The sequence below is a fragment of the Corylus avellana genome, chromosome ca3 (assembly GCF_901000735.1).
Source record: "Corylus avellana chromosome ca3, CavTom2PMs-1.0".
Taxonomy (NCBI): Eukaryota; Viridiplantae; Streptophyta; class Magnoliopsida; order Fagales; family Betulaceae; genus Corylus; species Corylus avellana.
Window position 1 is genome coordinate 39,184,213 of NC_081543.1, and position 25,215 is coordinate 39,209,427.

The window sequence follows — 25,215 nt, forward strand, 5'->3', positions numbered from 1 at the left end:
AAAGCATCATCCTTACCTAAAATCTTACTTTTCAAATCCTACACAATCTTTAACCATTAATCTAAGGGTTAAATACTTAATACCCCTGGGGTTTGATAATTTTATTTTTTTTCTTATTGGGTTTTGATAAATGACCAAGTTAGTCAATCCGTTAGTTGACTTAACGAAATTTCACATAGACCAATTAGATTTTGACACGTGGCACCTACTTAATTTATATATATATATTAAAAAAAAAAAAAATTAGGGGTGGCTCGGCCACCCCCTTTGGCCATGGGGGTGGCCACCCCCAACCACCATTGAAGCCACCCGCTAGGCTCCATGGCCACCCCCTTGGAGCCAAGTGGGTGGCTCAGATGGGGGTAGGCCACCCCCAATTTTTTTCCTTTTCTATTTTTTTTTTTAGTTAAAAAAAAAAAATTAAGTAGGTGTCACGTGTCAATATCTGATTGATCTACGTGGAATTCCATTAGGTCAACTAACGGTCAACTAACGAATGAACTAACTTAGTCATTTATCAAAATCACAGAGATCTTCTGTGATAAAAATAAAACCCAAAAAAAAAAAAAAAAAATTGTAAAACTCTACGGGATATTTAGTATTTAACCCTTAATCTAATTAAACTCTTTCTTTTTAAAAGGGATATGTAAGCCACGTGGTCAATGGACCGAGTCAATAGACTTTTGCGGTGCGCGTAAAATAGACTTTCTGGAGACTGGAGCCCACCCAAGAATCATGCATCCTCCTCTTATCCCACGCCTATAAATGGATCTTCCATTTATTTTTCTCCATATACACAGTCACACAGATTAAGCTATAAGCCTATAATCAGACGAAAGCCGCTGCTTAATTGTTGCTTCCTCTTAAACATGAAGGTAAATCATTTTTTTTTTTTTACACCAAGAACACTCAATACAAGTGATTTCTCAAACTTGATCACCTAATTACAGTGTGTCTTTTATCTCATGCTGCAGCAAAAAATAGTTATCAAGGTGCAAATGAGCAGCGAAAAATGCAGAACCAAGGCCATGAAGATTGCCGTAACAGCAGATGGTATACTTCCCATCAAACTCAATATATATATATATATATATATATATATATAATCGGGTTGATTTTAAGATGTAGAGTACTCGATCGAGCTAGGTACTTATAATATATATGTTTATTCTATTTACAGGTGTGAGCTCGGTGGCAATACAAGGGTCAGAAAATGATCAGTTGGTGGTGAGTGGCGAAGGTGTTGACCCGGCTAACTTGACCCGCTCGCTAAGGAAGAAGCTTTGCCCTGCCACCATATTGAGCGTCGAAGAAGTGAAGGAAAAAGTGGAAGAAAAGCCGGAGAAAAAACCGGAAGTTCATAGTTTTAGCTACTTGCCACAGTTTCCAGTGTATTATCAATTAAATCAACCAAATCCCAACTACTATGATCCGTATCCAGCAGATAACTGCTCCATCATGTGATCGTACGTTGATTTCCCTCTCCTTCAATCAATCCCCGGCCACAGCAACCTTTGTTTCTGTTAAGTTTGGCGCACTATATATGTTGCTTCTAGTGTCACCTTGGAGCGTACGTGTTAGAATATATATATATATATATATTCTTGTTGTTTTTAGATTAAAGGTCTTTTGGCGAATGGCTGAAATAACAAATAAGCTAGTGTTTTAGCAACTGTTTTATATTCTAGTTAATTCATTGTTTAGATTAATTTGTTTAATCATTTAAAAAAAATAAGAAAGTCACATAAACACAGTATAAAATGGGTGTGATAAATGATTTCCGACACCTAGCTAATAGCGGCCATATACACAGGTTCCGGCTTTCCCAAATCAGCTAGAAATACACCAAAACAATATTGGTCCGACAAACTTGGAATGCCAAGAATATTATTGTAATATTGGATTCAGCGATGGGCTTTGCTGGTACCGGCTGAACAAATTAGTCATTTTCAATGCATAATCATAGGCTTAACTATCTAATTATATTGCACATATTTACAAAGGGAAAAAGCATTCGTATAAGAGACAGAGACTTTAAATAAAACAGTAATTCATGTTGAAAATATAAGAAAAAATGTAGCCGTATAGACACCCACCATTTACATCGACCATATTTACTTACATGGTTTGAAAGGAACCTTGAATGATTTAAGGTCATGTAATTTTTTTTGAATTTGCCTTATATATTTATCAGGATATTCTTATTATAATCTAATGTCCAAAAAACAGGGGTGATGGGAGATCGATGGGAGAAGGGTCGACATAATGAGAAAGAGATATTAGATGAGGAGAGTATTGGACATAAGACTAAATTCTCTACCAAACAACTTGTGGCACAAATTTTTTTCTAACAACATCTACTCAATATTAATATAAAAAATATAAGATTTTTTTTTTTAATAAAAGACATCAGCACATTTTAAATCAAACCATTACTGCAAAAGAAAGAAAGAAAGAAAAAAAAACCTAATTACAAATAAAAAAGAAAAAGATTCATTTATTGTACAAAAAGAAGAGCAAAATAAAATAGGAATATTGAGAAATGTTATATATTAAGCATTCTCAAGTCTCAACCCCCCCCAACGTTCTCTTTCTTCTTTTGTTTTTGGATTTCTATGCAACATATGGTCAAGTAGTAATAGTAATTATAATCAAGTGCGTGGGCGTGTTGTAAGGGGCAAGTGGGGTCGAGGAAGACTGGTCCTTGAATATGAACCATCTCAAGTCCTCTCCGAGGGGACTTGCTACAACACATTCTCCGCACCATCTCTTCACCATCTCTTCACCATCTTCCTTCTTTTAATATCTTGATTTTTTTTTAAAAAAAAAAAAAAAAAAAATACAAGAGAGATAGAGGAGATGGTGAGAAGAAGGTAAGGAGAATGAAAAGAGCATTTCTCCTCTCTCCGAGTATAGAACCAGACTTCCTCTTTCCTAGCTAGCTGCAGAGGAAGAGGTCCAATATGACAGCTTGGACGTCGGAATCGATCAAGTCAACCTTTTCTTTTTGGAGTCAGATCTTGTAGCTCCATCATTAATTTCGAGGATTCTTCCAAATCTTTTCCTGCTGCCTGCATAATAAGTAGATCACGTCCCACTTGTATTCGTGTCCTTAATTACCTCGTTAGCAGTAGGTTTATGCGTACTCGACAGAGGCCTATGTTACAACACCGATGTCTCGGTAAGTATGATAATAGCAGTCATTATATGGGTGAGCGTCGGTCAGTAACTTACGGTTGGTTTTGAAATAAAATTTGTTGTTTCGTCCTAGAGTCGGTAAAGTCGGTAAATTCACCGACTTCTTCCCCAAGCTTTTGTTTTATCACCGACTGTAACCGATAAGTCAGTTAAGATGTCGGTTGGTAAGTCAAAATGGACTTCGGTATAAATATTGTTGTCGTCCGCCCATTTTATCGAGATAGTTGAGGAAGAAGTTTTAACGTATGAAACTTTTTTGTAAAGAAGGAGAAGATAGCTGGAGAAGAAGATGAATGATATTTTGTTTTTTATTAGGTTAAACAAATGGACGGTGGAGATGATATCTTGGAGTCTTGGGAATAGAATTAGGCATGAAAAGTAGACATTATTTAGGGAAGTGAGAAATAAAATAATACAAATAATAACAGTTTTTTTTTTTTTTTTTCTAAGCCGTAGAGTCACAGTTGATTCATCAAGGATATGCGTTTTATATGTATTGACAGGTATTGTCGGTTCGGTGTCGATCGAAAACCGACTTATGTAAAAGCTCTTCCACCTACCAAACCGACAATGTCGGAAATCTTAAAAGTTTACTGCCGGTCGGTAGTCAGTGTCGGGGCAATTACGATTGGAACACGGTCGGTTGTCGGCTAATTGGTGAATTTGCTCAGCCCTAGCAGTCAACTAGTAGTTTGATTGGGTCCGACTCCAAATAACTCACACTGATGTCTCAATAAATATAATAATAATCATCATTAACTAGTAGTTTGATTGGGTCTGACCCCGAATAGCGCACATAACTAATGATATTGTTGTTCCATTGTGACCACCATCCACACATGGTGGTGTTGATGACTTATCTGTTACATTAAATTCGAGTGGTAAAAATATAAACATAAACATAAATTTGGACCATAGGGGTCATGCGAGTATAATGGTAGCCCCATGACTAAAATTCATATCATACGATACAATTATTTTCAATCTTTTACATGCATTAATCAATGATAAATGCTTAAACAAAGTTTCGTACATTTCCAACATTTCATATTAATAAAGTTGAGTTCGCATTGTTACAAATTGTTTTCATGCAAGTAATAAATATGCATGTTTCGTATACCAAAATATCATGCCGTAAAAAAGAAGATAACCATATCCATGTGAGCTTTATTCACATTGATCGTAGATATTACATTGAGAACCGTCCTCGAACACTTTAAACAATATTCTCTATGAAAAACCCTAATGTTAGACGGTTTTGTTGGACCAAACACCCATCGTAGAACCCAAAAATTGAAAAGATGGGGTGCTAGAATAGGGCATAATTGATTATGGCTAAAGTATCGATCTTGGGTTGAGGCAAGATCGATCTTGACAGCTTGAGATTTATCTTGGCTGAGTCCAATGAATCCTAACAAGGCTGTGATTGATCTCAGCTTGTCTCGAACACTCAAGAACTCCGAAAATACCTATTCTAACCCTAAAACGGCTCTTTTAAGGGTTCTGAAATTTCAAAATGACCATCTTAGACATTATCTAAGGCCTCATATCTCAAAACCAAGCCTCTGTATTTCAAATATAGAAACTTATATATTTCAAGCAGGGTCTACAAGACTACAACTCAATAATCAAACAGAGGTAACTAACAAACCTCAACAACAATCCGGTCTCATCAAGACAAAATGTAGAGTTGGATTCTTAAAGCCGAATTACTTAAATCTTTGCTGTCTTTTTCTTTTTCTTCCAAAATGCCAGGGAGCCAGTTGAAGAAGAGGGTGAAAATCATGTAACCAACAAGTGAATTGGCTTCTACGTTCAATGGGATATTGCTGCATTTGCTTCTACGCATCAAGTGTATATATACCTATAAAATTGTAAAATTTGCTCTTATAATTGGTCTAAATTACAAATCGCTTTCTGTAATATAAAAAATAATTCAGAAGTCGTCTTTGTGGTAAGTCAAAATAACAATTTAATCCCTACAATCAAATTCCATCAAAACACTTGACAGAGTCCGTTAGTGTGCCACATCAGTACCAATAAAATGATGATACGTGTCACTTGCCACTTTTAATAAATATATATATATATATATATGTTAAAAATATAAAACTAAAAAAATTAAAAACCTAATATTTTTTTAAAAATAATATATAATAAGAGTAGGGGTGGCCTGCTAGTGGCTCGCAAAAATTAACGAAGGGGAAGAAAGAAAAACCTGGGTAATGATGATAAGAAGCCAAGGAAAGGAGAAAGAGATACTCCTTTTGATAAGAAGCCTTTATAATGTCAAATATATAGACTGCATAAGCTGCCAAGCTTGGCCTTTCCAAAAAATACAAAATCCAAAAAAGCACAAGAGGATTCTGAATTATTTTTCCTAAGATATGTTGGGGCTTCTAAGATTAAAAATAAATAAAAATGAATTAGATTAGAATGTCCACTAGCTTCGTACAAAATATACAGCACTTGGCGATCAGTCTTAGGGCTGTTAAATTGTTGCTTTTCGAGTTGGTGGGGAGTCCTCGACTCTGTACGTGCATGATGTTTTTATTTATTTATTTATTTTTCTTGCTAACCCACATAAAAAAAAAAAAAAATAATAAATAAAAAAGAAGAGAATAATGACGTTTTGTGAAAATTAATCCGAACTAGCATTCTTAGATCGATATTCCCACATCCTCAAATAATAGGGGAATATCTAATAAAAGAATTTTCTCAAGATCTTTGAGAATCTTGAAAGAGACTGCAATTTTTTTTATTTTCTTTGAATGAATAAAGAGACTGCAAATTAATTACCCAAATGGCTTGCAAGATAAACACATTGATCCCATTTAACGATGCTGGCAAGCAAAGAGAAGAGACAAAGAGAGAGAGAGAGAGAGAGAGAGAGTGAGAGAGAGAGAGAGATCGTGTGACTTTTATAGCCCACAAAATTTGTTGACTAATTGCCCTTTGTCGGACTTGAACAAAAAAAGATCTTCTGTCAACGATCGACGAAATGTATTAGAAGACTGAATTGTGCTAGGCGACACTTAATTATTAATTGTTGGTTAAAATATATAATCACAAAACTAAACGCCAAATCAAAATCATTGTACGTACATGATCATCCCCTACCACTTGGGTCTATCGTCACTGGTCACCCATAAAATTCAATCTAGTTGGGTAATTTTCTGGTGTGTGTGAGAAACTGTAAGTTAAGTACTAGAACAGTTGATCGAATGAAAGTATTTGCAAAGAAAAAAGAAAGCTTACAATTAAAAGATAAATGGAGACAAAGCCAAGGAGTCAAACTAAAAAAAGAAAAAGTCTTCTAATTATAGAAAACCTAAGGCACCTATATATGCCGTACATCCTTATTATTAATTTATTTAATAAGTTGCTGATCACTTGGCCAATCATGCATTAATCTTAATCGTCTATTTGAATTGAGTCTTTGATGGGTACGTAGTGTTTGCGAGAGATGGAGGAAGACTTCTAAGTTCTAACCCACCCTGCATCTTCAACAAATTAACAAAATATTTCACATATGAACGCATTACGCGTCCACTCTTTTTCCATTTGCATCTTTTTAATTTACTATTTATTTCACATTTTCGGTGCTTATAAACTTATAGAAAATGTCCACTTGTATAGCAAAATAAGAATATATTGAAGGGTTGGCGTTAGTTTGCCTTGAAATTGTCCAAGTTTCTGGAAGTACGAGGACCAGAATAATATTGGACTCACACATGCATGATACATAGTATACATGGTCCACTGATCACCAAACCTAATCTTGTGATGATGCATTAATTCTTGATACAATTAGTAGCAAGATCAAACTGAAAGTGTTGACCAGAGAATTTTTCATCTTCCCCCACAATTAATTATATTTGAAAGGTATTTTTGTCTTTTCACCTTTGTTTCAACCAAAATCTAGTCACTAGTAATGAGAGTAAAAACTAATTTTCTATGGAAATAAATTAGAGTGGTGAAATTAGAGAGCCATATATTCAATAAATATTATCCAGTCTGTTTTTAACCCAAGGGGACTCCGACTGCCTCTGTTGCATCAAGGGTCTCTTTAATTTAATTTATTATAGTACTGCAAAAGTGTACGTTTCAGTCGTTCCAGAAACTGTTGAAGGCTGAATAAGAAAAGTCTTTTGTTGTTTAATTTGTCTATGTTTTTAATTCGAATATCGCCAAATTAACTACGTACTGACAAAGATTCATGACATCAAAACAAAGCACGAGTGGGAAAAAAATGAATTTATAATGGGAAGTGGGAACATATTCTCGAGCGTAATTAACGGCGCGGACATTCGCGCGAATTAATCTTGCATGAAATATCAACTCAAATATCCATCATGATCATTTGACTTTACTACTCAAAGTGATCATGCTCCTTTTTTCCTTAACTAAAGACGCGTTGCAATAAGATTATTATATGGGGAAATTTCAAAGAAATTACAAGCTTTGAACAAGAGAAGCTAGCAATTGACTTCCAATTAGGGTTGGCCGGTAATTCATGTTAGCCTACGTGTTGGATTTAGGTCGTGCCAAGACATGAGTATAAGACTATATAGGTTAACACTAACCCGACTCATTTAATTAAATTGGTCAAATCTCTCAACCTCAACCCTTTAATTTTATATTGGATTCATATCAGGTTCACGGATCATGTTAAAAATTGCTAGCTAGCCATTAAGTTGCGTGTCAAGTTTGGATTGTGTTGATGTATGTGTATAACACTATATTGGCCAACCCTAACCCAACCCATTTAATCAAACGGGTCATACTCTTCAACTTGAACCCTTTAATTTCGTTTTGAATTTGGGTCAAAAATTGGCAGCATTTCTTCCAATGAAAGAAAGAGACTAGGGAAATCTTAATTGGTATAGAGGCAACAAAAAATAACAAAAACTATTTATGACGTTTATCAAATATTATGATTTATTTCTCTTTAATTTTGGGGAAAACATGATGATCTGGCTTAGCTCTCAATACTGACCCTAGCTTGTACGTAGTATATCATGATATATATGAGCTAATTCCTCTAAAATTAATATAGAAAGACATACAATAATCAATATGTGACCACAATACAATTAATGTACGTACATAATATAACCGAACATTAATTTCATTTCTAAAGTCCCAAAGGGGTAGCTCAATCAGCTGTAGATCACGCCTAATGAAGTAGAGGTCACTAGTTCGAATCTCCCATCCTCCTTCCCTTGTGTGGACACATTAAAAAAAAAAAAAAAAAAATCATTTCTAGAGCAGGCATCCTTAATTACTTAAATCATACATCCCAAATCCTACAATCTCAACCATTCATTTTAAAACTACACGTGAGACGCGTTCACCATACATCCTTAAGTCAATAGTCTTCTGGTAGGCGTAAAATATATTTTCTCACCCTGGCGCCCAATTAGCAAGAACCATCAATCCTCCTCGATCTTATCCCACGCCTATAAATATGAACCTTGAATTATTTTTTTTTTTCCCCATGCACACAGATCAAGCTCCCAAGAGTTCTCCCACGAAAAAGCCACTTCTAGCTTTCTTGTTCCTCTAATTCCTCTTCTAAAACATGAAGGTAAGAATCATTACACCTGCTACAATAATGTATACAACAAGCGAATTGTGAAACTTTGATTTTACTTAATTAATTTATACTTCTAGAAATTAAAACATGCAACAAATTAAAGCTTATGGCTTAGTAAACTAAATATTAAATATATACACTACAAAAAAAAGGTCGTTTCTTCACGTGTCAAACAGTAACATTTTTTTGGCACGTCAGTAAATGCTGACGTGTTAAAAGTAGCACGTCAGCAAATTATTTACTGACGTGTTAAAATGTACACGTCAATATTTACTGACGTGTTGAAAACAACACGTCAGTATTTACTGACGTGTTACTTTGGCACGTCAGTAAATTTGAACCAAATTTAATTGTGACATCATTTTAAAATTAATAAATAATTGGCTGATTATTTACTGACGTGTCGAATACTGACACGTCAATAAATATTGACGTGTCAAATTGACACGTCAGCAATTGTTGACGTGTCAACTTGACACGTCAATATTTATTGACGTGTCAATTTGACACGTCAAGATTTATTGACGTGTCAATTTGACACGTCAACAATTGCTGACGTGTCAATTTGACACGTCAGTAAATATAATATATATATATATATATCTATAGGATTGATCCCAACATTATCAAATTAATTTAATATTGTACAATATGATTGAATTCCAATTAACATTCAATAAAATTAATTTTTAGAAAACAAACACCGGCCAGTACTTTAATATATATATATACTTCTCTTTTATAACACGTACCGTAACCCATGCCATTTGAACATTCAAAATTAAAAAAAAAAATAAGAAAATTCCCAACTGTTAGCCATGTTTTACTCGAGATACCGTATATATATATATAGCAAAACCATGCAAAAGGATATATATATAACATGGCTATTTAACGTGCATGCATGGTTCAAATTAGACTAAAGGATATATATATATAACATGCATTTTTCTCGATCTCATTCATTTAATTATGAGATACCAAATTTGGTATTTCATTAATTAAAATAATTAAAGTAACAATATTGGTGATAGATGATATTAAAGTTTTGACAAACACACACACACACATATATATATATATATATATATATATAAATCATGCACGCTATATATTATTTAGGTTTGAGCCATGCACGTTAAAATGAAATTGTTGTTTGTAAGAGTAACTGCACTATTCACGTACATAAAATAAAACCAAATACATGAGAACTCAAATGAAATACAAAAGAGGAAAACATAAATTATATTAGTATTAATATAATTAATGCTATATTAATTATAAACATATAAACGTACATGTATATATATACATACAAAACAGACAAATATTAGTTATATTAGTATTAATATATATAATTAATACTATAACATATATATAAACATATTTATATATATACATATATAAATAATTCCTGACGTGCCTATGTGGCACGTCAGGAACGTGCGTTGGGAAGGCCAGCGCCTGCTGGCCGTCCCATCGCACGCATACACAGTTGTTTTAATCATCATTTTTTTTTCTTTTGTTTTTTTGATTTTCCCTGATATTTTCTCTCTTTCCCCTGCTATTCCATTATCGCACGCACGCAGCACACTTCTCTTCTCCCGCGCGCCATCCCTGCAGGTATGGTTCTTCTTCATTTTCTTCTATCTCCTCCCTCACTCTTCCTCATTTTCTTCTAGCTCCTCCTTCATTTTCTCTGTGATAAGCTTAATTTATCTCTCTGCAGCAGCAACGTAGCACTCTCTCTCCTAGCTAGCTCTCTCCGGCGGCCACGTCCACTTCGCCGTTGCCGTCTCCGGCGATTCTCCGGCCAATCTGCTCCGCCAATCTCCACCATCTCTCCTGCAGGTATATATATATATATATATGTATATATATATATTGTTTTATTTTATAACTATAAATATTGATTTATTTTATATATAATATTGTTTTAATATTGCAGAATATTGTTTTATTGCATAATATTGTGTTGTTTTATAAATTTGATGTTTTATTCTGTCATATATTTCAATAATGCACTGGATTGAGTATTTGTGAGCATCTAATTGAGCTGAAATTTTTTTTCTTTTTAGGAATATCTAATAATTAATTACTTATTGTACGTTGGATATGCACATGCATGCAAAATGATGTTTCTCATGCTAGCTAGGTTTTTGTTTGAAAATATAATTGCTAAAGGTTGGCTTATTAGTAAAGAATTTATAAAACATTATATGAATTTTAATCTATCATTCATTTCAATATCGTTTGACCTTCTAATTAATTAGTACGTGTAGTGCGTGGTGATATATAATATTTATAGAGATTTAGTTTAAGACTTTGTTTAATTAATATTCAACGTTAATGAGTTTTTTAATATTCTTTTAACCATAAACGTTATGGATTAATTTGTAAGTTATAAAGTCACACAACGCGAGGATTCAATCCGAATTACATGGATTTAACGGGAAAAAGAGTTGGCAAAAGTGCAAACCTTGTCAAACTTAAATAGACGTGCTATATTGAATAAGTAAAAAGTCATGACTTTGTTTTTTAGACTATTTTTTCGCACTTTTGTTTTGAGTTTTTTTAACAAATCTAATCATAATTAAACACATAACCTAAAACACTTGCAAAATATATTCAATTTGATTCTTACTTTATTCTATCCCACATATATTATTTTTTCAAACAAAAAAAAAAAACCATACAAAACGGATAAAATTTTGGTTAATTTGAGGAACTTATATAGCTTGTTCTTGTTGAAATATAACGCATTAAAATTTATATTACCTAAAAACTAGTTGGAATTTTGTTAAAATTGTGATTAATATGAAAGAAATTAATCTAATGTGTCAATAACCCAAGAAACGTCCGAACCAAAAATATATATTACCAAAACATTTGCCATATTTGCAATACACTCAAAATTCCTTTAACCTTTATATATATCATATACAAAATAAATAAATACACCAAACAAAAGAGTTGTATGACCCATGCATGTCATCACCTACTAATTCATGCCAAAGGCTAACGACATTTAAGCTATATTTATTGTATTTAGGGTCCTCGTAACGAACCTAGCTCGGTAGATGTACTAGAACAACCTTATAAGTTATAAGCTAGCTATAATTAATTTGTTTAGGGTCCCCACCAAAGAAAATGCTTAAATTTTGGATCAAGTATTTTTTTTTTTATTTGGTTTTTGTAGATTAATTATAATAGATAAGGGTTATAAATACACCCTTCAGTACGGTTGAATGTAGATACGCATGAATATGTATATATTTTTGGACATAAACAATTTAACCCTATACGAGAATGTATAGGTTTATATTTCTAATGTGGTTCAAATATTTAGGTATCGGTTTATGTTTATATACATGCATGTGCTTGAAAGTATGTATACAATTTGTAAGTCTTATGTATTTATTCCTAACTCATGTACGTAGATAAAAATGGACAAGAGTTGGATGACAAAGTCTAGGGGTACGAGGGAATACAGAGACGGGTGTAGAATGTTTGTGGAGTTTGCAGTTAGTAACTGTAGAACCCTTGATGGATTCATCTATTGCCCTTGTAAGGTTTGTCGAAATAACCGGCGCCACCCGCCGGGTTTCGTATTCGACCACTTGACAGGGGGAAAAGGAATGATGCCGGAATACACACTTTGGTTCTATCACGGTGAGAAGCATGTACAGGGTCCTGATACCGGGTCTAATTCCAATCGCCCGGCCTCAGATGCGGGTGCATGTGCAAATCAGGGTGGAGACATGCACGGAATGTTGCGTGATTTATTCGGCATGCACGAAGTAGTTAGGGAAGACAATTGTGAGCCTCAGGCCGTAGTGCAAGGGGGTGAGGAAATTGTGACCGAAGAAGCCGCTGAAGGCGATGCACTAAAGTACTATGCCCTTCTAAAAAAGGCGGAGAAGCCACTTCATACTGGGACAAAACATAGCAAATTAAGTGCCACTGTTCACCTGTACAACTTGAAGTGTGTTGGTGGAGTTAGTAACTCGATTTTCTCGGCTTTCCTAGAGTTCATCAATCAGTTGCTACCCGAGACTAGTGAAACTCTGCCAGTTAATACATATGAGGCGAAAAAGTTTTTGCGAGACATGGGACTAGGCTATGAGAAGATTCCAGCGTGCCGTAATGACTGTATGCTATTCTGGAAGGGCAATAAAGAGTTGGATTCATGTACCGTATGTGGAGAATCTAAATGGACGGAAGCAATCAATTTAGATGAGGACGGTCAACCCATATCATCGGGCAAGAAACGTCCGGTGAAGGTGTTGCGGTGGTTTCCACTCATACCACGACTACAGAGGTTGTTTATGTCAGAACATACAGCACGCTTTATGAGGTGGCATGCAGAAGGCCGCACTAAGGATGGCGTATTGAGGCATCCAGCCGACGGCTTAGCATGGAAGTCATTTGACAATTTACATCAGGAGTTTTCAGCGGACAGCAGGAATGTAAGGCTCGGACTAACCTCTGATGGATTTAATCCATTTGGGAATATGACTACATCGCACAGCACTTGGCCTGTAATGGTTGTACCCTACAACTTGCCTCCTTGGATGTGCATGAAACACACATCTTTTATACTATCATTGATTATCCCGGGCCCAAGTTCACCTGGAATGGATATAGATGTCTACCTTCAACCCTTAATTGAAGAGTTACAAGAACTATGGAATGTAGGGGTTCGCACATATGACGTCTCAAAGAAAAATAATTTTGTTATGCGAGCGCAGTTGATGTGGACAATTAATGACTTCCCAGCATATGCAGATTTGTCTGGATGGTCTACCAAGGGTGAGAAGGCATGTCCGTGTTGTATGAACTCGACATGGTCAAAATGGTTAAAACATGGCCATAAATGGTGTTATATGGGGCACAGGCGATACTTGCCCATGGATCATCCATGGAGACGAAACAAAAGCACATTTGACGGCAACGTAGAACTAGAATGTGCCCCTGATGTGCCAAGTGGAGATGAAGTCATAAGCCAATTAGAAGGGATGGTGTTTGGGGATGAGAACGCCGGTCAGGCAAGGGAGGCTGAGAAAAAAGAAAGAAAAAAGCAGAAGACGAATAATGGCCATGTAGTGTGGAAGAAGAAAAGTATTTTCTTTAGGTTGCCGTATTGGAAAGATAATTTATTGCGGCATAATCTTGATGTTATGCACATAGAGAAAAACGTCATGGACAACATACTTGGTACAATACTGGACATTCCAGGGAAAACGAAGGACAACCACGCCGCCCGCTTAGATTTGCAAGAAATGGGCTTGAGACGTACACTTCATACATTTGTGGACCCGCAGGATGGTAAGACCTATTATCAACAAGCTACCCACACGATGTCCAAGGATGATAAAACACATTTTTTGAAAGTGCTACGAAATGTAAGGGTGCCCGACGGATATGCCTCGAACATTTCTCGTTGTATACGACTTAAGGACCGTACGATATCGGGGTTAAAGAGTCATGACAGTCATGTACTGATGCAGCAGCTTCTACCTATTGCATTGCGTGGTTCACTTCCAAGCAATGTGGTTAGACCTCTTGTTGAGATGTCCACATTCTTCAGGTGCCTATGTTCAACAACATTGACCGAACAGGATATTGACCGACTACAGTGTGACATCTGTATCACGTTGTGCAAGATGGAACAAGTTTTCCCCCCCAGCTTCTTTACGAGCATGGTTCATGTGGTCGTGCATCTTATCCGTGAATGCCGACTCGGTGGACCTGTACAGTATAGATGGATGTATCCGGCAGAGAGGTAAAATTTGTTTACGGATATATTTCTATTTTTTGGTTTCAGGTGCCAATACATGACAAGTACTAACTAAACTGAAAATATGTATTGGTTCATATTTAGGAGCCTTGGAGTATTCAAATCTAATGTGCGCAACAAAGCGGCTCCCGAGGGCTGCATTGCGGAGGGCTACATAGCAACTGAGTTGGTGACGTTTTGTTCGAGATATTTAGAGAATACACCAACCTTTCACAATAGGATACAAAGAAATCTGGATGGTTCAAAGGGAAATGGAACACGAGTCCGACTCGACCGAATCACAATGACACAGATACACCGGTATATTATGTTCAACTTGGACGAGTTTCATCAATTGCGGATGTAAGTAGAGATCTTTTGTTGGTACATTGCATGCTCAATGAACTTGTGACAATATTGCTCGTATTGAATTATAATTAACATAATTTCGAATTGTAGGATGCACATAGATACGCTTAGGCGATCATGCAATAGGGGACGAACAACAGAGGCTCAGTTGGAGACCCAACATTATGACTTGTTCTGCGAGTGGTACCGTGACTACGTAAGAATGATGTGATGTTTACCTTATCACAATTGTCGGAGTTATTTGCGTGCTATTTTTAAAATCAACTAAAGCTAGTAACCGTGCGTTTCCATTGTACGTAATATATTCACAGGTCGATCGATTGGACGAGCGATCCAGGAATGAACTTGGTGACAAATTGGTAATGCATTGTAGAGGGCCGAGGGAGGCAGCAGTCAGATACAATAGATATGTGGTTAACGGCAAGCTGTTTCGCACTATTGCATCTGATGCCGGAAAGAGGACTCAGAACAGCGGGGTGTGTGTGCCGACTCTTGATGGCGACACGTACTACGGGAAGTTAACGGAAATAGTTGAGGTTGAGTATTACGACAGGACTAAGTACGTTATGTTTAGGTGTGATTGGGCAGACAACACGAGGGACAAGGGGTACAAGGTGGATGAGTATGGTATAGTACTTGTCAACTTCAAAAACCTTGTCCACACGGGAGACCTGGTTTCTGATGAGCCGTATGTGCTAACTTCACAAGTTGACCAGGTATTTTACGTACAAGATGATAGGTGCCCAGATTGGGCTTGCGCAGTAAGGACCAAGCCTAGAAACATATACGACGTTGGTCAGGTTGAAGGACATCAAGATTCATGTGTCAATTACCACGAGTGTGAGCCTCTTATTTTGCCCAGAAATGTTGATCACGATCTACAAGATCATATCGAATACGTCAGACACGACTTAGATCCAACCGAAGCGTATGTATAGTAGTATAATTAATTTTATATTTATGTTTTGATTGGTAGTTGTTCACTACATGCACATTACATCAACACACTTAATTAAGCTGTGCATTTGCTAAAATCTGATATATATCTCATGTAGCACTATTATTCATGCATACTTAATGTAGTAAATATTTCATACATTGTTTAAGAAATTAATTGGGTTTGTGGTGTTTTTTACAGGGTACCATGAGTACAAGGGGGAAGAGGAAAGCACGCAGGGGCTCGTCCGCAGTGCGGCAGTCTACGTCGCCTGGGTCTCCGGCAGTCCAACTTGATGACAGCGAGCAACAAGACGTTGCTCAGCTTCTTGGGATACAGGAAGGATATCGACCAGTTCTTCCAGGTACGATGGAAGGGGAGACCCCTGTCCATGCTCCATACACTCGGGCAGGCATGGCCCAAACCGGGTTTCGGGTTGATTCGTACCCGTACAGCGAGTTACGACAGAGTTATGAGGGCGATGTCGAGCGGCTTTACACCCAGCATAGCGCAGGTACGCCCGACTGTTTTTTTAAAGATTCAAAAGATTGAAAGTTTCTAACTATATTGGTGCAATATCAATTATATTTAACTACAACTACAATTTCATAGAATTCTAAACATTATTAAAAACTACAAAGCAGGTCTGGAGGACACTGAGACAGAGGCCCAGGAACACATGGCAGGTGGGGCACAGGCCACAGATGACCCGCAGCCCACCAACCCTGCTCCCGACGCTCGGTTACGCCCTCGGCAGGTCCGGATCATAAGTAAGTGTATATACTTTAATGTCGTTGTTGATTTGGTTTTAATTTACTTGTTACCTAGTATTGAATTCGAAATAACTTACCTAACTAATTTTTAATTTGTTAGGTACTGATTCTGAAGGAAACACCGTTATTGAGGTGTTTACCATTCTTGATTCGCACAGGCGGCCGGGAGTCCCCCCCGGCAAACGGATCATTTTGGAGTACAATGCATCATGCCAGCCCGTTGGATTTAGTGCCGTGCGGTTCAGACGGATGACCGGAGACATAGTTAGGAGCGGAAAATTTCGTCCGAATACCGGACGATTGGACGAAGGTACCGGACCGTACCAAGGAGGATATTTGGGACGCCTTGATGGTATGTTTTTTAATAATAAGTTAAACACTAGTAATGTATATATGTATATATACACTCTAAGTACGCTATATATATGTGTGTTTAGTAAGTAAATGCATATACACATATTTTATTTTATTTTTTAATTTATCAATGTTGAACTTGTGCAGGCATACTTTTTCGTTCCACCCGAGTACAACTTGGAAGCAGTAAAAAATGAAGCATTTAAGGATATGGGCTCCAAGCTGCGGACTTGGAGGCACGAGCTCAAAAAAATATGTGCCATTACGGAGGAAGATACGCCGGACACTATACGGGCAAGACTGGGGGGACAGACGCTAGGCGAGTACAATCCCGTCGATCTGGATATCTTATTGGAGAGATGGTGTACCCAGGAGAATAGGGTAGGTCATGAGTTAAATTCTTAGTGTTGTGTACTGTCATTTATTGTAATTGTATTGGTATTAACATATTAAAAGTGTTAACTGTGTAGGAGTATGCGGCGAAAATGAAGAGCTTGCGAGCATTAAATGATTCACCACATTGCACCGGATCAATGAGCTATGCCAGGTTGACACATGAGGAGGTACGTGTGTAATTTATCCTATATATATCTAACATTATATCGTATTGATATATTTAAAAATAAATGAATTACCTATTTTAAATGCAGGCCGAACGTTTGGGCCATCAACCCACTCGTGCACACAATTATGTCAAGTCACACACGAAGAAGGGCGGTGGATATCCGAATGATATTGTGAAGGAGAGATGTGTATGATATTCACTTTTCATATGTTGTTTTGCTTGTATATTTGATAAATTATTTGCGATTAACAGTTGTGCGACCCACTGACTCAATAATTAATGTGACATTCAGGAAAAGATGAATGAGCTTATACCCACCGACCCTGCAGCATCGTCTAGCATCACAGAGGGAACGGTCAGGTGGGCGCCAAACGACGCATTCGCCCAGGCAATGGGAAATAAGCCTGAGTATGCCGGTAGGGTTCGGATGGCCGGACCAAATATTCTGCCTGTGCGGGGGACCATACACTCATACTATACACCGTCACAGGCACGGTCAGGAAACGTCAGGTACTCCACGATATCACAAGACACACTTGATAGAGCGCTTGACGCGGAGAGGGCGAAGCACAAGGAAGAGATGGATGCGTTGTTGGCCGAGAACAATGCGCGGGTAGCCCAGCAAGTGGCGGAGCAGATGGCTGAGAACAATGCCCGGGTAGCGCGACAGGCAGCTGAACAGGAGGCTGAACGTCAGGCAAGGTTTGACGCCCGTTTTCGCCAACTTGAGGAAATGATCCGGTTTCACACCCCACCAGACAATGCTTCCCCACCCTTTGCGATGGTGCGATCGTCGGTCGACAGTGGATCAGGTACTGACTTTTTTTAATAGTCAATTTAGTTTTATAACTGTCCCTATATATATATTTAGAATTTGGATATGTTGTAGTCATTCTAAATAATTAATGATGTTGTAAATCTTGCTTAAATTTGGTTTATATATCATGGTTGGTTTGGTGATGGATGTGGGTTAGAGTTTTGCTGGTTGAGATAATTATTTAGAGTTATTCATGCACGTATAAATGGATATAACTGCATGGCACGAAGCAATACATGCATATCAATATCATCAAGACCAGTTCTTCATAAACTTAATTTTGTAACTCTAAATATAAATAGATATAAATGCACTCAATGCTAGGGAGGGCGCTTTCCCTTTGTGTTTATCATATCTTCCATTGAACCCCCAACATTAATAACCTATATGGAAGTTCTATAATTGTATTCGGGCTCAATGATTGTTTGTATTATCATCTAACGTTAGTGGATTTTATTTGTTTGGTGGTTGTTTTATTGGTGAATATTGTTTGTTTTATCATTTGCAGGTAATGGACATCGTCGAGAGGATGCTATGGATGTCAATGATCGCTAGTCTGGTCGAGAATTTGAGGCTATTCACAGTTGTGTATAAGTTGATGTAATTGTATTTGTGTATATTATGTTAGTATGTGACATTTTTGGTGTGTTGAAGTTAGTTTATATATATATTTGTGATTGGTGTATATATATTATGTTATTTGTGTTATTATGGTGTGTTGAAGTTAGTTTTGATGGGTAGTTTGTGATTGATGTTAATGGATATGATGTATGTTATTTGATGGAAAAATTGTATATTATTTGCATGGTTTTGATGGATAGATTGAATATCAGGTGAACCGTAACACAAAATTCGGGTATAGTCCTGAAAAAAATCACAAAAAATATAGGGGGGAGGGAAAAAATCTGGTTCAAAACGAACCAACGTGTCAGTTTTGTCCTGACGTGTCAAAAACTGACACGTGAGGAATTTTCTGACGTGTCAAAAACTGACACGTCAGTAAATTACTGACGTGTCAGTTTTTGACACGTGAGGAATTTCCTGACGTGTCAATTTTCACACGTCAGAAGATTTACTCACGTGTGAAAATTCAGCACGTCAGTAATTCCTGACGTGTCAATTTCGACACGTCAGGAATTCCCATTTCCTGACACCCACATTCTTCACGACCGAAACACGTCAAGAAAGCCCCGTCAGCAAGATTTACTGACGTGTCAGACGACCTGACACGTCAGTAATCATGGGTCAGCAAAAAATGTGTTTTTTGTAGTGTTTAAACTACTACTAAAATAACTGCAGATAGCCAGATAGTACTGCTACACCACACAAACTATAAACATATATAACTATATAGTTATACTAAATGGATAACAATAGAAGATAACTCTCATTATTTAATTAAACTATTGCAAAGATAATCTCCAGAACTTGACGGAATACGTGCTTGTGAGTCATGCCAACTTCCTCTTCCTGCAATAGAATTCTACTTTCATAACACCCGGCCGCCTTTTATAAGTCCAAGATGCAGACACATGCTTTTAATAACAAAATAGCATCATTATTTAATTAAACTATTGCAAAGATAATCTCCAGAACTTGACGGAATTCGTGCTTGTGAGTCATGCCAACGTCCTCTTCCTGCAATAGAATTCTACTTTCATAACACCCCCCACCATGAGCCTTTTATAAGTCCAAGATGCAGACACATGCTTGCAATAACAAAATAGCACAAATTTCTTTATATATATATATATACCGTGTAACACGGGCCACTGTATCTTTAACAGCAACAACAATTCAATCTTTTGGCACGCGGTTTCTACTCAAAACCAACCATGCACCTACGATTACCAAGTCAAAACTCAAAAGTCAACCGTCTAATGGCTACCGAGTAAATTAGCAAACCGGCAGAAAATCGTTCAACCACGTTTAACGTGGATATCGTTGACCGTAATCAAATAAATGGCCAGAATTTGTTTGCGTTCACTCTGCTCAGTTTTCATCAAAATTATGGAAAATGATTTTCACAAAGAACATACCAAATTAATTCTTAGCAATCAAATTTTCATGACATCTTGACATGTAAACATTAAAAAATAGTTTTTCTCACTTCATCCTCTTAAGTTACATCACGCTACGTTTTCTTATTAATTTATAGCGGAAAATTCACTCTACCTCTGAAATTTTAGTAATTTTTAAATTCGAACCCCAATATTTAAAAATGAGCAATATACACATTCGTTACTAATTTTGGTCTAATTGGACGAAAATCATCCCATGTGCGAATTTCGATATATGCCCTCTATTCCAATTTTACCCTCATTAAAACCTATGAAATTACATAATTACCATCATTAAAACTTATGAAATTAAGAGTAATTATGTAATTTCATAGGTTTTAATGAGGGAAAATTAGAATAAAGAGCATCAAAATCCCATGAGACGCATGTGGCATGATTTCCGTTCAATTAGAAGGAAATTAGGAACAGGGTCTGAATTGAAAATTTTTGAAACATTATGAGGTAAATTGCTAATTTTTAAACATTAGAGCTCGAATTGAAAAATTCCTGAAACTTCAAGGAATAAAGTGAATTTAACCCTAACCTATAAGTACTCCACTTCATCAATGCAAGAGTTCATTAAATGGGAAACCATTTCTCGTAATTAACCAACAATTTTATAAGATTAGAATTAAATAACATTAAAAGTCTAATTAATTTTCATATGGGCCATGTAATATGGGACATTAAATTCTTACATTTGAAACCTAGACGGTATAGTGCAAGTTTCTTCTTTCTCTTCTCTCCAACCTCCAAGTGATCTATAGGCGTTCTATGTGGCATGAGACAGCCAATTCAACGACCAACTCTTAGGATTGAATCAGTGCTAGACATGGAAGAGGATGGCACATAAGCCTGGGAAAAAGGAAATGACATGAAATCGGATGCTTCATTACTTGTAGATGCACCAAAAGAAGCGTTGTCATGTGGTAATTCCTGCAGATCAGCATCACCATCCAAAAACTGCATCACTTGCTTCATGCTAGGCCTTGCAGCTGGTATTGCATGTGAGCAAAGCAAACCTAGTTTCAAAATCAACACCATTTCCTCCACCACATAATTATTCCCTTCCAATCTTGGATCGCTAGCATCAAGGATAGCTCCTCTTCTCCAGCACTCAGAGACCCAATCAACCAAAATCACCCCTTCAGCCAGTCCCTGGGCCTGTAGCTCTATAGGCTTCCTTCCACAAGCCACTTCGAGCATGAAAGCCCCGAAAGCAAACACATCACTGCATGTGGTTGCCCTTCCTGTTCTAGTAAGCTCCGGAGCCAAATAACCCACGGTCCCAACTACACGGGTGGTTTGAGGATTGGTGCCACGATCGTATAATCTGGCAAGGCCAAAGTCTCCTAACCTTCCATTTAATTCAGCATCCAATAGAACATTACTTGCTTTTACATCTCGGTGTAGAACAACTTGCTCCCACTCTTCATGCAGGTAAAGAAGGCCGGATGCTACTCCTCTAATGATTCTAAATCGTTGAACCCAGTTAAGGGTTGGTTGTTCATTGCTATACAAGAACTGGTCAAGGCTTCCGTTGGGCATATAATCATACACCAAGAGGAGTTCCCCCCTTCGCCGGCAATAGCCTAGGAGCTGCACCAAATTCCTATGCCTCAATCTTCCCATGCTAACGATCTCAGCCACAAATTCCTTCATCCCTTGTTTGGAATCATGGGAGACTCTCTTCACTGCAATTTGTAGATTAGAAGAAGGAAGTATTCCTCTGTAAACCTTTCCAAAACCTCCTTCTCCTAGAAGCTCCGTGTCTTTGAAACCTTTGGTTGCTTTGTGGAGATTCTTGTAGCTGAACCTATGGGGGCCATACTCCTCTTCCCAATCTTCGCGTATTTCTTCATATTTCTTCCTCCTCAAAATGTAAGCAGCTCCAGTGACGGTTATCCACACAAATGCTGCTGCAATGAGTGCAATCGTGATCATATGGCTTGGTTTCTCTTTCCTTTTCCTCTCTCGGGGAAGTGGAGGAAGCCTTGAAACATCAAGGCTTTGTGATGGCCCACTTTTATTAAAACTCCATCCAAGAATATAGTGATCACTTGCAAGTGTACCTGTGGCTGAAGAGAAACCAACATACATGGATTCCAAGAGAATTTGAGACAGGTCGGTGGATGTTGACAAAAGAGGCCGGTTTGGTTTTGGGATTGTGGTTGGGGCTAGTGTTACATTCAGTAACTTCTCTGCTTCATCATAGTCTATCCAAAGATGCATTGGATTCCCACTCATGAGATCCAAACTTATATTTTCCCCTCCTTTATTGGAAGAATACATTGCAGGAGCTGATGCAACTGATTTCATGCTGTTCACATTGATTCCCACGTGATTCATTGCAATATCTTGAAATTCAGGGTCCTGAACAGTATCAAGCTCGATGGCCAAGATGTGGTTTGTAGAAAGGCCGTTAGTTGAAATATTGAAGAGCCCCAGAAACCGATTTGCTTGAGCACGGGAGAAGTCTCTCGAGGGACTGATGATGAAGGCAATGCCATGACCACCAAGGTTATTCACCTCGGGAACCATGGCAAACACAAAGTTTGTCGAAAATGAAAGAGATGAATTAGTTGTGTTGAAATTTAGTGGAAACTGATAGAAAGCACGACCAACTTCTTGGCGTGAAAGATTGGTTAGCTGCAAAAGACCATTGGGGTGGATTTCTGCGATTCCATCAAGACTCAGATTGGCTTTATCATGGAAGCCATTGTAGATGAAGTTGTTTTCATCTTGAGCAAGTGACAAAGAAATACTGGAAACATAGAGAAATATCAGAAAATGAAGTGATATTCTAAGAACTATTGCCATTGGAAAAAGAGTGGGAAAAAAAGAAGAACAAAACTTCCTTTTTTGTAGACAGAAGGCCTTTATCTTCTTAAATGTCTCAATCAATCTCAATGAGAAATGATACAGGTTTAACTCAGAAGGCTGCCAACATGTGAACCACAAACAGGGGATATGCACCACCTACTTTGACCATGATTTGAAAGATTCATCGAAAGAACACACCCTCAAACAGCCCTGCATTCATTGAAACCAACAAATCACCCTCCATAGAGGTCAGAAGTTTGGTCAATCTCAATACTATATATATATATATCAGGCGGGAGAGACCAACTATTAAAGTCATATATGAAAATTTTCATTTCGACATTCAAACCATATCTTAGTGTTTACTAATCACTTTCTAGTCATTAAACCAACCCCTTAATGGTAGACATTGGAAGGGAATTGAAAGCTTACATCTTATGCTATCTTTAATTCAAAATTTACAGACAGCTGTGTTTGGGGTTTATTTTCTATGTTAAAAAAAGAAAAAAGAAAATGGGGTTTGACAGAAGAGGTCATTTGGATAAACTTGTTTAATTAATTAGTTCTGTCATCTTCATATAATTGCAATATATTATACATGTATGTCAAAAAAGACAAAACAAGAGTCGTTGGAAATTTTATAATGCCCACCTTGTCAGACCTCTTCATTTTAGATGGAATTTTCTTTCCATGCGTCTAAGATACTGCATGTAGCAATAGTATATATGTAAAATAGGAATATTGTTGACCTGTATTGATGAAACCCAAATAAATTCGTAACAACTAGCTTGTAACCCGGGCAATAATGCATATAATGTTTTTAAGAGTTTTGATAAATTCAACATCAAAACTATGAATTTAATCATCAAAATTGGTATCAATGAAACCCAACTAAATAGGAATATTGTTGACCGGTATTAAAACTAATAAAATTACGTAATTACACTCATTAAAGCCTATGAAACTAAAGGTAATTACATAATTTTATAAGTTTTAATGAGGGCAAAATTGAAATAGAGAGCATTAAAATCTCATGTGAGACACACGTAAGATGATTTCCGTTCAATTAGATGGAAATTAATAACAAATGGTCTAAATTAAAATTTTTTAAAACATTAAGGAGTACATTGCCAATTTTTAAACATTGGGATTCGAATTGAAAAACGTTGAAATTTTAAGGGTAAAGTGAATTTAACCCTAGAAAAATGGAATGAAAATAATTTTTATTGAAATATATTAGAATATTAGATTAGATAAGAGGGTTTGAAAATAAATTTTCCTATAATAATATTATACCTGTAAAAACGACCAAGCGAGTTCCACGTGTTGTCGTGTTTCGAGATGTTTGCCGCGTCTAGCTGTCTCCCATATCAAGATGCAATTTGTATGATCTCAAAAATGAAATCAGGTTGATTTCAAAACTTAATTATAGCAACCAGAAAAAAATGAGTGGACATGTGTGGAAAATAAGTGAATTTTTTTTTTTTATTAAATGGAAAATAAGTGATTTGATTGTTAAAAAGTTTCACGAATCGAGTAAAACTCGGCTCATGATTTGTTACAATTGAATAACACATGTATTATTTGCATGAAAATGAGCAGTAAAGAAAGGATTAATGAAATTGCAATTGGAATGTCTTAAATTTATTTATAAATTTATGTGTCATCTAGTAAGAAATCAGTGTCGGACTTAGCACGTTCTCAATGAGTAGCTCAATCGACTAGAGACCACGTCTTATAAAGCGGAAGTCACTAGTTCGAATCTCCTCTCCTCCCCTCTTATGTGGACATTTCAAAAAAAAAAAAAAAACGTCGGACTTAGCACCTATGATCACAATCTCCACTCAAATCCCTAACGTACTTGTGATCACAATTACCACTCAAATCTTTAACATCCTCGCGATTACAATCTCCACTTAAATTCCTAATGTCCTCGTGATT

General features: G+C 36.8%; 4 protein-coding genes across 4 annotated transcripts; 3 read left to right on the top strand and 1 right to left on the bottom strand.

Annotated features, from left to right (window-relative positions):
* The first annotated feature begins 801 nt into the window (after window positions 1–801).
* On the top strand, window positions 802–1,573 carry LOC132176606 (heavy metal-associated isoprenylated plant protein 47-like). The gene is made up of 3 exons (XM_059588863.1): window positions 802–875; window positions 975–1,053; window positions 1,181–1,573. Exons 1-3 carry the CDS (start codon window positions 870–872, stop codon window positions 1,462–1,464), a joined length of 369 nt encoding a protein of 122 aa, XP_059444846.1. The 5' UTR covers window positions 802–869; the 3' UTR covers window positions 1,465–1,573.
* Window positions 1,574–14,528: 12,955 nt separating this feature from the next.
* Window positions 14,529–16,168, top strand: LOC132176222 (uncharacterized). The gene is made up of 5 exons (XM_059588366.1): window positions 14,529–14,582; window positions 14,682–14,939; window positions 15,036–15,141; window positions 15,257–15,873; window positions 16,084–16,168. Exons 1-5 carry the CDS (start codon window positions 14,566–14,568, stop codon window positions 16,091–16,093), a joined length of 1,008 nt encoding a protein of 335 aa, XP_059444349.1. The 5' UTR covers window positions 14,529–14,565; the 3' UTR covers window positions 16,094–16,168.
* An 83-nt stretch (window positions 16,169–16,251) lies between these two features.
* Window positions 16,252–19,068, top strand: LOC132174623 (uncharacterized). Its single transcript, XM_059586256.1, has 9 exons — window positions 16,252–16,396; window positions 16,527–16,652; window positions 16,756–16,823; window positions 16,921–17,007; window positions 17,157–17,390; window positions 17,480–17,572; window positions 17,660–17,761; window positions 17,867–18,386; window positions 18,900–19,068. The coding sequence occupies exons 1-9, from the start codon at window positions 16,252–16,254 to the stop codon at window positions 18,944–18,946; spliced, it is 1,422 nt and encodes a 473-aa protein (XP_059442239.1). The 3' UTR covers window positions 18,947–19,068.
* Window positions 19,069–21,246: 2,178 nt separating this feature from the next.
* On the bottom strand, window positions 21,247–23,271 carry LOC132176128 (L-type lectin-domain containing receptor kinase IV.2-like). Its single transcript, XM_059588256.1, has one exon. The coding sequence runs from the start codon at window positions 23,269–23,271 to the stop codon at window positions 21,247–21,249; it is 2,025 nt and encodes a 674-aa protein (XP_059444239.1).
* Between the last annotated feature and the right edge of the window lie 1,944 nt (window positions 23,272–25,215).

Bases quoted from the DNA above. Each gene is read 5' to 3' on its own strand.
- LOC132176606 (XM_059588863.1), top strand. The intron at 1,054-1,180 runs GTATACTTCCCA...TTCTATTTACAG, and splicing joins GATTGCCGTAACAGCAGATG to GTGTGAGCTCGGTGGCAATA.
- LOC132176222 (XM_059588366.1), top strand. The intron at 14,940-15,035 runs GTAAGTAGAGAT...TTCGAATTGTAG, and splicing joins GAGTTTCATCAATTGCGGAT to GATGCACATAGATACGCTTA. The intron at 15,142-15,256 runs GTAAGAATGATG...ATATATTCACAG, and splicing joins GCGAGTGGTACCGTGACTAC to GTCGATCGATTGGACGAGCG.
- LOC132174623 (XM_059586256.1), top strand. From the start codon at position 16,252: ATGGAAGGGGAGACCCCTGTCCATGCTCCATACACTCGGGCAGGCATG. The intron at 16,397-16,526 runs GTACGCCCGACT...ACTACAAAGCAG, and splicing joins TTACACCCAGCATAGCGCAG to GTCTGGAGGACACTGAGACA. The intron at 17,008-17,156 runs GTATGTTTTTTA...GAACTTGTGCAG, and splicing joins ATATTTGGGACGCCTTGATG to GCATACTTTTTCGTTCCACC.
- LOC132176128 (XM_059588256.1), bottom strand. From the start codon at position 23,271: ATGGCAATAGTTCTTAGAATATCACTTCATTTTCTGATATTTCTCTAT.